Source organism: Macrobrachium rosenbergii, chromosome 46 (genome assembly GCF_040412425.1).
Source record: "Macrobrachium rosenbergii isolate ZJJX-2024 chromosome 46, ASM4041242v1, whole genome shotgun sequence".
Classification (NCBI taxonomy): Eukaryota; Metazoa; Arthropoda; class Malacostraca; order Decapoda; family Palaemonidae; genus Macrobrachium; species Macrobrachium rosenbergii.
This window is the reverse complement of record NC_089786.1, coordinates 24,228,958-24,245,033: the sequence shown is the minus strand read 5'-3', so window position 1 is coordinate 24,245,033 and position 16,076 is coordinate 24,228,958. Positions and strand designations below refer to the sequence as shown.

The window sequence follows — 16,076 nt, the reverse complement described above, 5'->3', positions numbered from 1 at the left end:
GCACCTTCCGAGAGAAGAAAGGCGATGATTACTGCCACTTTCATACTTGTAGTCATGAGCAGTGGCTGAATCCCCTGTGCAGAAAAACGTCCACTTCATAGCCTACACGTATTCCTGCACAAGACGTATCGGTAACACGTTCAACCCCTCATACTTACTGCGGCATTCACCCCCCATCTTGCACGCCTCTCACACCTTCTAGATGTGGAATGTTTCTATTTTTGTCTGTGTGTATATGAAAATAAAAATGAATAAAAACACATGAATAAAAACAGTATTTTCAGTATCTAAAAACTAATAAGTAAATTATTCCATTAAAAACATCACGGTAAATTCCCCTTTAACCTCAGCAGCTTTGGAAATAAGAAACAAATTTTAACGAAAATATGAAAATTCCTTTCATTGTTTGTTAGGTCATAATATTGATCGTTTATCTATTTCTAATGAAATGCGGAACGATAAGGGTAAACTAATAACATTTTTATGAAAATGGTAACATGAAAGAGAATAAAATACATTCTTCCAGAGACAAGAACTTCAGTTACAAGAATTCCCCTGATTTCAAGAACATTCCAACAACGTGAAAGTTCACACTGCGCGGACGGAAACAGAGAACTGAAGAATTTTATGTTTATGCTTCTAAATAAAAGTGTATAATGTAATTTACCCACTATTTACAAAAGACTTGAACGGAATCAGAAAAGTTTGCAACTAAAAACGCATTTCTTACTTAGGCTTTTTCTGCCTTCTCTTTCTAACGGAGAAAAGTATTAAGGCAAAACCCATGATGCGTTGTAAAAAGGCCATTTCAGGTAAATATGACTTGTCAGAGAGGAAATAAAGACACAAAATAAAATTAAAAAGCGTTCTGAAAAAAACACAAAATTTGTCTTCATTAATATATACAGTAAATAGTAAAAGTGAAAAACTGACACACTGCTACATAATGTGAACAAAGACTAATGATTAAATATTATAATGTGAAAAACAGAAGGACGACCTTCAACTGAAACCAAATCACAACAAATTAGCATAATGATAATCAAACCTCCCCCACCCCACCCCTGCCCCCAGTCACGTTTTCCACGTATAAGGGGGCAAAACGAGAAACTTGACAACAAGTGGGCGCAACTAAATTAAGGACCAACACCTCTCAAAATATGTCTACACAATAATAGAAAACGAAAAATCATGTTCCCAACTTAACGGAAAACGAAAAAAAAAAAAAACAAACAAACAATATCCACAGCTTAACGGAAAACGAAAAAAAAAAAACAAACAAACAATATCCACAGCTTAACGGAAAACGGAAAATAATACCCATAACTTAACAGAATTCGAAAAGAAAAACAGTAATCCACAACATACCGAAAACGAAAAAAGAAAAAATCCACAAGCCAACGGAAAACAAACAAACAAACAAACAGGGCGTAATAAAAGCTTGCATACAGATGAGAATACGCAAAAGCGCTTAATAAACACCAGGGCAAAATCCAGGCAGGTCGCGACCAACCCGCCATAGAGCCAAAAGAGAGGAGAGAGAGAGAGAGAGAGAGAGAGAGAGAGAGAGAGAGAGAGAGAGAGAATGTCATCTGGACTTTCAGCTGCAGGAATTTTGATGCCACGAAGAGAAGAGGTCGGGATGAAATTCTCTGTGGCTCTCGGAAACTTTCTGGCTCTTCTTTCTCTCTGCTTTCTTTTTTTCTTTCTTTCTATTTTTGCGTTGGGTCTCTTGTAGTCAGCTGTGATCTCTTGTTGTTTGGGGAATAGGGTTTTCCCTCTCTCTCTCTCTCTCTCTCTCTCTCTCTCTCTCTCTCTCTCTCTTGTCTCCTCTTTTTATTGTTTTCTCTTTCTCTCGTTATCTGATTTTGGGGATAAAATAAACTGCTTATACAAACCCTCTTCATTAATAACTGACGTTAAACACTATTTTGAGTCACATTCCAATGGCGTCAATAAATTAATTTCAAGATACAAAACATTGGAAGAATAAATAACACTGAGAAAGGAACAGCTAAAGGTATATAAAAGAAGGTACTGGGTACACCCACTAATTAGCCAAAGACTGCTTCTGGGGACAGTTTCACATATTATTTGAAGACCTTAAGTCTTATACTAAAAAATTTTACACCTACATCAGGATGCGTGAAGACATTTAATAATCTGATAACAATAATGGACCTATAATATCTCATCAGGACACCAACATGAGAAAATATGTGCCGGTAGAAGAAAGACGAAGTAACTTTAAAGTAAGCAAAACCCAAATGCATATTGTGTATATTTTCTTATTAATACATAGTTCAGCATTCCTCCGGAAGTTACTTAAACATTACATGGAATCATACAGACGATAAATTTAAATATAACTCATTTCAAACAAGAGTATGAGAATACTACAAACAATTATATTTAGTCTAAATTCAATACACATCAAAATGGGTTAGAAAGAAAAATAAAAACAATATCATCTTGACTGATTTTGAAGAACAGATAAATGGAACAAATATAACTCGAATTCTCCTCTTCTGACTAACTAAACAAAACAACTGAATCCATCGTTTCTTGCAAATAAATCGCTGAGTATGCAAAGCTAATTATGGAAGTGCGAACAAGTCTGTCTCATTTGAGTGGACAGATGTTTCTGATACATGGCTATTTGATGCAGTCGGTGTACACCAGGATTTAGTTTTGGATAACTTTGGTTATGAACCTGTCCTTGGGTATGTTAAAAAAAAAGTCTTGGTTTGAGAAATTGCATTCACAAAGATGGTGTTGCATAAGTATTTGACCTTGATGAGTTAAATGGCCTTGGGTGTGGCGAGAAATGTATGGTGGAGGTGTTTGCGGGGGAAAGTATGAGTGGAAGGCACAGTACCATGATATTCATTAGTTGGACTCTTGTGTCGACTTCTGCTGTAGCCTTCTCAGGATTTTAAGAATTTCTATTTGTGCCTCAAACTTTTGATCATCACTAAATTTCTGAAATTTTGGAAGCAGTGACAATAGAAAAGATTTATCTTCATCAATATCTTCATGTGCCTTCTTCTTTAAAACATCAATCAGTTCTTCATAACTCTTCTTGGTATTTTCCTTGATTTCTCTTTGCTTCTGGGGCTTCAGGATGGTTGCTAATTTTGTAGGGGTAACTTCACTGGTTCCTTCCTCAAGTACCTCATCCTGGTCACATTGTGGTGATGGATAATTACTGCAGGTTGGTCGCTCGTCTCGAGTACTTGTCAGACATAAAAGATGGTCTAAATCCATGTACTTCTTCCTGATTGAACCACCATCTCCTGACTTGGCCTTCTGTGCCTTTAGCTCCCTCCTGAAAAAGTCTCTGAGAAATTTCCATCTCCTCTGTAGCAGTAGTCCTGAAACCAATGAAACGTTCACTAGTCAGTAACAAATTATTCTCACAGATGCGATAAACAGACAAACGTAGGCATATAGCTATATATCCGGGGATAATTTCTAAACTACCACCCAAATGGATGGTGAGCAAACACCACGAGACCTCTTCGAGTCGGCGGAAAAGGGGTACAGTCAGATGGAGAGAGAGAGAGAGAGAGAGAGAGAGAGAGAGAGAGAGAGAGAGAGAGAGAGGCACACAAAAAAATTACTCCTCGTACATGAAATGCCGACATGCGGAGCGAGCAACGCAGAGGCGCGTTCGTCAACCTCGGGGGAATCGACCTCACCCACCCCCAAAAGTCCCTCCTGAACTTCGGCCTCTGATGCCACTATGCATATAAACCAGATCCAGACACAAAACTTTATGGAGTGCAGAAACGCGAAAACACTATAAAAAAGATTAAAGGATTATATTCTCTCTCTCCTACTTGAGAAAGCTGTGTGTGATCAAAACAGCATACTTGAGAAAGCTGTGTGTGATCAAGAACAGCAATCTGGAAGAATTCCAGAAAAAACAGCAATTTGGCTCTTAAATATTGCTGAAATTTTCCTCTGCTTGGAACCTCATCTTTCCCTCATCGGCTTATGATGAAAATGCCGAGGCAAGAAATCAAGGCTCGGAGCAAGGAAAGAGGACGGCATTTTTTATCTAAAAGTTCTCGTCTTTTATCTCAAACCCAAATCATTATTCTCAGATATAATTCTGCTTTCGAAGTTACTCTAATTTCATTCGGGGTAGGAAATCGAAAGAGTTTTTTAAGTATTATTATTATTATTATTATTATTATTATTATTATTATTATTATTATTATTATTATTATTATTATTATTATTCAGAAGATAAACTCCTATTCATATGTAACAAGCCCACAGGGGCCATTGACTTGAAAATCAAGCTTCCAAAGAATTTGGTCTTCATTTGAAAGAAGTTACACAAAATAATAGGATATACAGAAAGAAAAGATCGGTTATTAGAAGAAAAAGATGAATTAAAAACCAATAAATAAAGATAAAAATATAAATAAATGATTAGAATACAAGGAGAATTATTGTAGGGTAGTAATGCATTGCATCTTCGCTTGAAGTTTTGAGGTTCTAACTGCACAACATCCTCAGGAGACTGTCCCACAGCCCAACTGTGTGAGGTATAAAGGACCTCCGGAACTGAGAAGTTCCACAACTAGGAAAATTTATCGCATATCGGTGCGACTGTTCAGCAAATTTGGTCGCTCTCGGCAGGCATCAATTGTGAGAGCAAAATTCTCTGTTAAAATACAACTTATCAAAACATCCACACCGGAGAACAGTATTCTAGTAAAGGAAGGTCAAATGACCTAAAACAAAAGCGCTGAATTTATCATCGTTATAAATATAGGAGGCCTCACGTATAATACCAACTTCGGTGCAGCATTTGCTCATACTGTCATTAGATGAGTCTCAAATGTAAGATGTGAGTCAAAAGTTACACCAAGTGTAGTCAAAGTTTCAGATACTAAAAGGAAACTGCATCAACTTGTGAAAAACTTTGAAAATGTTTGCAAGTGTTGAAAGTTGAGAGGAAAAGTGAGTAAAAGTAAAGCTGGGAGGGTGAAACGGAAACCCATAAGACGGAACACTGGATGTTGATGGGGATGGTGGGAATATAGATACATTCAGTTTGTGTATGTAACTGCGAGTAAATGCTTACTACCAGCATCTGGGAGTAGGATTAAAGAACAGGCGAATCACAGAACAAGTAGAGCAAATGGTATGTGCAAAAGACCGCAAGGAAACGGAATGTTTTGAGAGGCGAAAATGGAATGCATAAAGAGATTATCGAGCCATGTTTTTTTATTGAGGAAAATTCCCGATGTTGAATATGTGGGGGGAAATCGAAGGCGGAAAGAGTACCTGCTTGCACAGCAAATGTGTATAAGAAGCCAAAGATGAGAAAAGTCGACTGATTTGTAAGTAATGGTAAAAAGTTACCATAGGTAGACTGAAAGTTAAATAATTTAATATCCTGATGAACCTTGGATTTACGAGTATGAAGCTGCTGATATTGTGGAAGTTTTATATACAAATGGTTCATCGATGATTTATAAATTACAGTATGAATTTTGGAGTTATATCATTTAAACATTTTTGCAACTCTATCATTTTCCCTATTTTTAAAGTCAAAGTTCTGTAGTAAAAAATAAAAGCCGTTACTACATTTTTTTCCTCTGACACCAACAGTTCCTGCCAGTATTTCAGTCTTCCCGGGTTCGTTCTTATTTCACTTTGGACTTGAAAAAATGAAGAGTGGCAGGTGGACCACATTTTAACAGGCGGAAAGCAACTAGCAGATAGTTGCATGCATCTTGAGCCTCACCCTCACACGATACTGGATAAAAGTTGTCCAACACTCTACTGGCCCAAGTAACTTCCCAGTTATTTCCTCCGAAGGAGAAATAAAATCTACGATATTAGGTTCCTCAAATACTGGGACTAATTTTAATGTATTATAAACTTCAGAATGGCAACTGACTAACTACTAAGCAACTGACACATATAGTCTCTCCTTCTCTCCCTGGACCCTCTCTCTTCTCCTCCCCGTCTGTAAGCGAACTCTCAATTTCTGACTCTTGCAACCTACCTGTTTCTTTGATTAACTGTAGTACCAGTTCCTTAGTACATTTATCTTTTTAATCAAGACTTATTTCCCACGCAGTTTGAAGTAGCTACACTAATAACCTCTCTTTTTTCAATACTTGCAGGCATAGGGAATGTAAATACTCTGGTACGAATACTACGTGTTCCTTTTCAAATCTTCAGCCTTCTCTTTCCAGTCTTCCTGTTCTCAAAATTTCGCTACCCCGCTATCACTGTCAATCAAGGAACCCATCTTTGTAAAGAGTAATAAAAGAAGAAAGGAGAGAAAACAACAATTTTGAATGCCCAACAACCCACAATGCAAAGCAATGCCAAAAAGTGCCACGCCTCCCAGTCAGAAGGCGACAGCAAATGCTCTAGTAGGGAACCCGAGGGCGAGATCTGAAAAGCAAGCCTTTGCCTCGAAAGACAAAAGCACAGACAGCTACGGACCAAGACTATTGTATGAAGCTCCTCTAGTGGCTCTCTCTCTCTCTCTCTCTCTCTCTCTCCATCGAGAGTCCAAGGGTGAACTGCGTAGCTGCTTAATTTCTGTAAGAGAATGTGAATACTGAACTGCTAAGCGGTTTACGGGCTGCCCTTGACCAAGAGGGCAAGGCTGGCTCAGTCTAAAACGATTCTTAACAGAGAATGAAGGGCTCTCTCTCTCTCTCTCTCTCTCTCTCTCTCTCTCTCTCTCTCTCTCTCTCTCTCTCTCTCTCTCATTTCCTCTTCATTCCCAGGAATGAAATCAACTCTCTCAACTGTAAACCAACCATGGAATAAAACCTTCCATTGGAAGATATCGCAACAAGGATAACAAATACAGTAACTCACTTAAAATCTATTCTTGTTTCAAATTTTATCTATTATATATATATATATCAATATATATATATATATATATATATATATATATATATATATATATATATATATATATGTGTGTGTGTGTGTGTGTGTGTGTGTGTGTGTGTGTGTGTGTAGGCGTGGCATTTTACTTAACATTTAAATGACTGCATTATAAACACACTCATATAAACATGCTTTTTATTTCAATGTGTTTTCCCAGTGGAATTCAATTTGGAAAATGCGCAATGGTGCAGTGCTTTCCCCACTGAATCATATATCATATTACCCGGTGGGAATGCAACCCCGATTATTCCTGTTCCCGGCATTTGATGTCGGGTAAATGTGTCCAGACTGAAAAGCCACGTAAAATAAGTCTAATCCTTCGGGCCAGCTGTTAATCAGCCCAGTTGTCTGGTTAAACTAAGATATACTTAACTTTTTGGAACATCTGTGACTATGAGGTCTAATCTATTGCCAGAGATGTGCCTCAGTTAGCTGGACAAAATCGGAGGATTCACAGAACTCAAGAGCAGATCGGTCATGTTGATCTGTGGAATCTGGATTTAAACTCACTGTGCTTTGCATGACAGTCTCCACAAATAACGAATGAAGCTTTTGAATCCTGAGACTGAGCCATACTAATCCTTTCTAAGAGACTGTCATATAAAGAAATGTCGGTGTTTGGACTGCGGTAAACAGTAAATACGTAAACACTGTAAAACTTACAGAAAATTTTAGAACAAAGAACTTCATGGCAACTACACTACAAATTTTACTGACGGTAAATAGGTCGTCCGGACCTAATGTATACAGCAATACCTTGCGTATGTGGGATGGTGTGACAATAAATAAAATGAGGGCCTTCAAACCCCGGGATTAAAAACCCAACCTTTGGCTTGTTACTACTTACAAGTCTCGGATAAAAACATCAATTCGTAGTTACGGGCACAACTCTGGAGATCAAGAAAATTGGATCTTAAGCCCCGAATATTTGAGCAAAGTACTTTGCAATTTTTCTTTCTGTAATGAGTAACAGGCCCAGGGTTCAGCTCTATGTCTCCCGAAAGAATTAAAATTAAAACTATGAAATCAGTATCAAAACTAACAAACTCAAAACAAGAGAAACATTGCAAAAATCAACAGAACCAATAAACAACAATATGATCAACAACATCAACAGTATTTACACCATTAACAAAAATTCTGTTGAAAGTATACACGACGTGGTAAAAACCTCTGCAGTTATTTCATGATTTTATCGTAAAGTAAATATTCCTCTGTTTTGCTTAAGTCACCAGAAACTGGTTTAGGACTTTTTGCTTCCCCTTTAAGGGTTTTGAATGTAATATTCGTAGTTTATATTTACCGGCTCGTTTTTCTCTTTTTTTTTTTATATCGACGAGAGGGATTTTCGTCCCGAGTGTTTGCTTTGTTCCTAGAGCAGTTTCATTTAGGGACATGGTTTGTTTGTATAATATTGTTTGTATAATATAAGTTTTTGTTATAATAAATCAACTGTTAAAGTTGTTTTTGGTTTCGTTATCCCTCTCTTGAGTGAATCTTCTTTCCAGAGTTCTATGCTTTATCTTAAATGTTTGTCTAGTGTTGGCAAGCGATTGATAAAGATACCGTTGAATGTAAACAATTTGTTTCGGCTTCGGGATAAAATCCTGAAACTCATAACAACACCAAATCCGTTATCACGCTTTGTTCCTTATCCAGTACTGGGTGTCCTTTCAGTTTCAGATAAAATCATAGTCTGATGCTTTCCTACTTCTAAGTTTCTTCATTACTTACTGCACTTCAGAACCCATGACTTCATCACTGATACATTGACGCCCACTTCATCTTCTGGTACATCAGTAAATGATCCTTCTTGATGTCTCTCATGACCTCACAAACATGTTCTGCTCAGCGATGTCTATCGACGGATGTTATCGTTGACCCTTCCCTCATTCTGAAAGGTCTTTTCTCTATTTCTTTTCCGCCGTCGATATTTCACTGACCTCTGAATGCATGGTATTCCTGTTTTCTCAAGTTCCCACCTTTCTCTTCTTGCCTTTATTCGATCTTGCTATTTACTCAACCTCACTATCTTGGGCTGCGTACTTAGCACATTCTACTTTGCGTTTTCCAACTCTTCTTGAAATTTTCCAACGTAACTTTTGCTTCTTTTCTCTACTTATATTGTCTCCAAGATTTCACTCGATCTCCTGGGTTTCTGTCCGATCACCCCGTATCCCACCACTTCATTTCCAACATACTGATATACATCCAGTGTAGCAAAAACAAAAAGATAGATTATTATCGATACAGTGAATATGGAACAAAATCAGCATCTCATTATTGGAATCGCTGAAACAAAATATTTGCTTATATTCCAGCTCACAACAGACTTCCCAATTTTGAGACCGAAATTGTTCTCAAGCAGAATCTCAGAAAAGCAAATAGACGCGAAACCAATGATTATTCAGACGACAAATATGCAATTTTTCGTTTTGCAAATAATGAAACCTCCGTCACTTCCTTTGCAGTTAAAGTCGAAATTAATGAGGTGGATTGTGTGACGGATTCATGCATCGACAAAATATTTCTTCGAACCCTAAAGACTTAACTGGAATGATTTCAAACCTTAAAATAACTTGTCCAGAGCCCCCGAATAATTAATTACCTGTAAGACTCAACAAGACGATGTTTAGCTTATGAATGTGGTCCTATTTATTCGCTGATAATTGATGCGGTCGTAACATACTGCATTTTTATTTTACTTACTCAATGAAAATAAGGTTTTTATTTCCTGAATGATACTATTTATCTATAAGTTTTCTCGTCGAGAATATGTTACAGTTATTAAAAACCAATGCCCTTTAATTCTAGAACGTAGGCCGGATGCTGTCAGAGAAACAACAGAACTTCGCTAATTTCTGTTGATGTATGTTTGCTTTTGCAAGCATCAGTGAACCCAGTGTTTTTTAATATTTATCTATAAAATATTTTGCATATTTATTTATGGAGGCAATCTTTCAACATTAGATTTTCACATCTTTAATTGGTTATTAAAATCGCGTAAATGATATAAGTGGTTCTACCATAAGCGATCAAAGTCTGGAAGATGCTTTTCAGAAATTCTTGTGATTTTGATAAATATATTGAAAGGGCTTTTCTTCTCTGTTATATGCTGATATATTTAAAATCAGGTTTTTATAGAAAATCTCGGGTTATTCTAATAATAATCTAAATTTTCAACATAATAAGTAGATATGACTGGGAATTATGAGGAACTAAACGTGGAATGAATGGAATACAAAACTTAGGCCAAATGCAGGGACTTGCGAGGTCATTCAGCGCTGAAAGGAAAATGAGAGCAAAAAGGTTTTAAAGGTGTGAGATGGAAGCAAAAGTATGAACGAAGTTAGAGAAAAAGGAATGAAAGGGTTGCATCTATGACCTATGCATGCAAAAACTACTTTTGTACAATAAAGCTTCTCTGAATTTTCTTTTAAATAGCTTCCTTCTTATATAAATTTGATGTCCACATCTTGCAGAGTCAAGATAAATTAATCGGGAAATTTTGATGCTTAAATTAACATATTATTGTGTATTCTCCTTTAGTAAGTTTACGAAAATCATACGAGGTGTACAAGTTGAAAAGATGACTTCCTTCCTCCCCTACGTAATTACTTCTCTACAGACCAATGGCAATAATATCGAAGAGGAGTTTATTACATAACAGATCGCACTTGCTCTATGTAGAATGGGAGTATCATTAGTAACTTATCACGAGAAGATTAACCTGAAAGAAACAATGCCTTGCCAGAGAGTCAAAAAGAAAATTATACATGACATTTTAAAGAAGTCATTATCCTGCTACCGAGTTTGAATTACAAAAGTTGATTGTAGCAATTTATGAGGAATAAAAAGAGGATGATTGGTATTTTTTCGTTTAAATCATTAAGTTTTTAAAAGGTGATGAGGTTCTTTGCAGGGTTATATAAATATATACAGACGACCATAAACGTTCACCCATTTTAAAAGACTGTTGCGTACACCATCATCTTCAGCCAAAAAAGAATGATCTGTTACGTGCCTCGGCTATCTTTAACACGTTCCTAAAGTCTAAAATAATCTTTTTATGTTCTTTTTAACGCCGACAATACTCATTCATGAGTATCTGGAATCAACAATGACTTTGTCATGATAAATCTTCCCTTCCCTAACGTCATTTCCAGAAGATGAAAGCTGTTCCAGACTTTAGTATACAGTATACCTACAACTGTGGAGGGATGCTTGACCAATGCAGGGGAATACAGTCAGTCCTACCGCAAGCTACTTTTCCTTTTACTATTATTAGTATCTATCAGCAGAAAACTACAGAGGATCCAGCAACATTTAATTAGTAATGGGTATCTGAACAACAGGATTAAGGGAACTTACTTCTAAAACTGACACTAACAACGAGGACTTTTAAACTAAGAGGCGGAGCCTTTCTGGATTATGCAAAATCTTGAAAACGAACAACCGCCACTGACGTCGTTCCTGATGAATCCTACGACAGGACGTCACACAGTAATGTCAACCGCACTCGCCTGACGTCCTTGGTTAACAGGACTACCAGGGACTCTACCGAGACAGAAAAGGAACCACTTCAAATGGTGAAAACCTCTGCGATACCAATAAACACATTATAAAAACCCCGAAAATAGGCACGAAATCATTTCCACAGAGGATCCGCCCTCTTCAGTGAACGGGTCTTTTCACCCCATCGTGGGAAAGGCGCTCCAATATTCGTGTAACACAGCCAATCAAGGCGCAGACATTGCCCGAATATGTATGATGTTCGCTACACAGATATTCAAAGACAACACCATTTAATGATTCCCTTAAAGATCCATATGGTCAGGAGAGCGAAAGATTGACAGAAGTACTGAAATATGGAAAACAAGCAGCATATTTCTAATCAAGAAAACATAGCGAGAGAGAGAGAGAGAGAGAGAGAGAGAGAGAGAGAGAGAGAGAGCCAATCGTAACCCGAAGCCCACTGACAAAGCCGGAGGCAGGGATGAAACAGCTGTATCAATTGTGAAAGGATCAAATGGATCATATCCCTTGCCATTTGAAACATTCTTCGAATCTTTGGCTCTTGAAGGAAGGTAAGCAAACAGCACAATTCCTTTTCGACGGGAGAATTATTTTATCTTCAGAATAAATACTTACATACATACACACACATTAAATTATATATATATATATATATATATATATATATATATATATATATATATATATATATATATATATATATATATATATATATATATGTATGTATGTATGTATGTATGTATGTGTGTGTGTACAAACATTAAGCTACAAATATAGTTTCATATCGAATTCGCGTTACTTCGGGAATACGCCGAAGGGGACTTATACTGTAAGTGATAAATGGTTGGGTACCTAAGGACTCGAACACCTGAAAATACCCACCAACTACTGTACTTCCCGTCGACGTTCAAGACTAATCGGCTATTTTGATAACTGAATTGTCTTCAATGTTGACGGGAAGTCGGAGGTTCGTACTGTCTGGTGTTCGAAGTAGCGCGAATTGGATATTAAACTACATTTGAAGCTTAATGTTTGCGTACAGTAATGATAAAAATTCGTATATACAGTATATATATAAATATATATATATATATATATATATATATATATATATATATATATATATAGTATATATATATATATGTATATATATATATATATATATATATATATATATATATATATATATATATATATATATATATATATATATATATATATATATATATATATATATATATATATATATATATGTATGTATATATTCTACATATTCTCTTTCTCGAAGGCATTCTATTAAAATTAAAACTATCTCAGCGTTACTTAATTTAGAATATTTGTTTTTTTTTCGATATGGATTTCACTCCCTACTTAATTTAGGTAACGTCAACAGGAAAAGCATAAACTCCAGAACTTGAAGTGAATTAATTAACCACTGGAAATTTCGACAGCACTCTTCCTATTCAACTCTTCCTTCTTGTGTGAGGAAAGTGACACAATAAGAGTCAATCTCTTGTTCCATCTCTTCCCATTCTGACACTCAATAACTAATTATGTTACATAGTAATCCACATATGAAAGCAGGATCTAAATTATTTTCCGCAGAAACAGGCTTACTTTTAGTATGCGATATCCATTTAGTAAACAGAACAGGATTAAATTAAATCCGCCTATACTGATGATCAGCTTTTAGTACCACCATTACCTTCATGCAAACCCACATGAAATTTGCTTACTGAATCAACCGTGATTTGAATCGTTACCAATTTATTCATTGAGCAAGCTCTGAATAACTTTAATCACTTAATCAAGAACCAATCAAGTGTGAATCCTCACACACCCAGTGATTATCAATTTGCGTTTCAATGTCCTGGTCTGATCGGATATCAGGGAATTATTAAAGTGTTTTCTTTTGCTTTTATTCTGGATGGACTGCTTATAATAACATAGATTTTAATCAATAATGTTTTGTAACTCCAGCTTTAATGAGACCTATTTTTGTACAAAAAATTAATACCAGACAACAAACGTCTTTTGTAAGTCACTTTTCAAATAGTTCAAACGTAAACTCTTGTTATAATTCCCTTTAGCATATCAGAAGACAGATTACAAGAATGACTTTAATGATTCATTTATCAATATTATCGATGAACGATTTTTATAATTTCCATTAATGCATTATCACAAAAAATAAATCCAGGCATTTGCAACTGTCAAAATTTATCTTTCAATCCCAACCAATCCTTGATGAATTTGGTCCTATTTAGGATAACTATAATATTTATTATTACACAAAAGGTATTAGGGACCCAAAATCCGAAATAATAAAATTCAGTGGTTACCTTAAAACAGATTTTCACCCAAGCAATATTCTAAACATGGAGTCTGTGGGTCACGCTGATCAGTAATATGCACTGAAATGCCCTCCAAAGCTTTTTAACTTAAGCACTTCCTATTATTTTGGGAAACAGTTTCAAATGAACGCTTTAAACTTCAAACGGAAATGAAATACAAAAATAAATAAAAAGACTAGCTAGATTAGGTGGCAATTTCAACGAATGTTGGTCAGACAACGAACATAAGTCACTGCAACGATTACTTCTGAAATACTTCTCGGGTAAAAGTTCTAGATTTCATCTCGATTAACTGCAAGGGACATTGCACATTTGAGTATGAATCAATGCTTTATAAAGCATTTTAAAAAAATCTTATCATCTCATTTATATTCATCGAACAAATTACTGTAGTAAATCTAGTAAGTGTTTGTCCACACCTGCATTTACCATTAAATTAATTTTTTTCCTGATTCAGGTTAGCCAATTTACCACAGCAGTTACTTTAGCTGTGCCGTCAATAAATGTAACATTCAGACTGGAATGAAAACATGTATGTTAAACTTTTGCTTCAAATGGCAGCTTCAAATTTATACCTGCAAATAACTCGGATAACATAAATGGGCAATTCGTCTTTTTATGAATGCATCTCCGTGGCAAAAAAAAAAAAAAAAAAAAGGGTGTCTCCATCGATCTGGAAATGTTGTCACAGATTTAACAAATATATCAGACTGAAGTACAGATAAGTGTACCAGGGTGTACTATTGCATGCTATTTTTGTTTACGAGTTATAACGCAAATAAAAAGGTGTAGTTGAAACAGACCATGTTAATAAACTGCTCTTGGTACAGCTTTTATGAATCGCATAAAGTCCCAGAGAAGAAACAAAAGACAGTTAGAAAAAATAGTTAGAAAAACCTGTGGTGAAACACAACTGTGAGAATTTTCAAAGCTTGGAACTTCTTAGAGCCTGCTCAGCTGTAGTTTTAATTCTGACAACTGTGGAACATTACACATATATAAATGGGGATGTATTTCTTCCGCAATAATAATAATAATAATAATAATAATAATAATAATAATAATAATAATAATAATAATAATAATAATAATAATAATAATAATAATACAGAGTTGATACATAGTAGAAGCTTTTAACATATGAGTTCTGCTAGAAAGATTTAACCATCAGAAACCCCCTTTTCTCTCGTCTACCTAATTTAGTACTTTAAACAAAGAAGTTATACGCTTTTGACACATTTCTATTGCTTGGTTTAACGTACACTAATTAGGAAAATTAACTGCTTTGCAATACGAGGCTTTGCGTAGGAAAAATGGCCCTTGGTCTTTGCAATCGCCCTCTAATTGCCACAATTTGCCTGGCAGCTTCGTTTCAGGAGTCGACATAAAATTCAGGAGATTAATTGTTCCGATGCATCTCACTGCACGAAGCCTGTCACAGATAATTAACAGCCATCAATAACCATAATAGATATCATCAGAGTGAAATACGAACTCGAGTAGAAAGAAGTGTGCTGAGGAAAGCGAATCAAATACCAATACGATTTCCTGACCTGGGGAAAGTGAGGAGAAAGTCCAGCTTGACATTCTAAAATCCCAGGGAAATACCAATCTCATCCTACTTAGAAAATAAGACAAATATTTGGATATAACTGTAGTTTACTTGGTTTCAAATTCTTGATGACAATAAAACCACTTTATTTGATGGAATTCAGAAAGACACTGTACGGAGGCTTACCCAACTGAATCTGGTCCCTACAATTAGACAAAGTGATCTTACAAAGAAACAAAAAACATGCATTTAGATATATATATATATATATATATATATATATATATATATATATATATATATATATATATATATATATATAATATATACATTTTACAAGATGGTTTACAAGATGGTAGAGAATGAAAAGCTACAGGTAAAGCGGAATCTGGAAAAAAGGTCACATAAATCTCTGGCGTTTTCATTAGGTTAAAAAGAACGTGGAATGATGAACAGAATTAATTTATTAATGAAAATAAGCTAATGACACTCATCCTCTCTCCAGAAGACTAAAAGTGATTAGGTTAGTCATTATAACACTTCCAAAACACTTCCGGGTCATTCAGTGGGTCCCAGAGTCGAAAACAATCAGCAGGAGCTTTATCTATTAGGCAGCAAAAGTTCACCCAAGTATATTAACACCTTCATTACGTCTTCCCATGACAGAGAGCGTGAATCTCATTTTATTAAAA

The 16,076-nt window shown here is 35.6% G+C and overlaps 1 protein-coding gene across 1 annotated transcript in view; it reads right to left on the bottom strand.

Moving 5' to 3' along the window:
- Window positions 1-2,889: 2,889 nt before the first annotated feature.
- LOC136830407 (uncharacterized) overlaps window positions 2,890-16,076 on the bottom strand; it is a 20,542-nt gene continuing 7,355 nt past the window's right edge. The window contains exon 2 of the mRNA XM_067089943.1: window positions 2,890-3,374. Coding sequence (XP_066946044.1) covers window positions 2,890-3,374 — 485 coding nt within the window. The remainder of the gene's footprint in view (window positions 3,375-16,076) is intronic.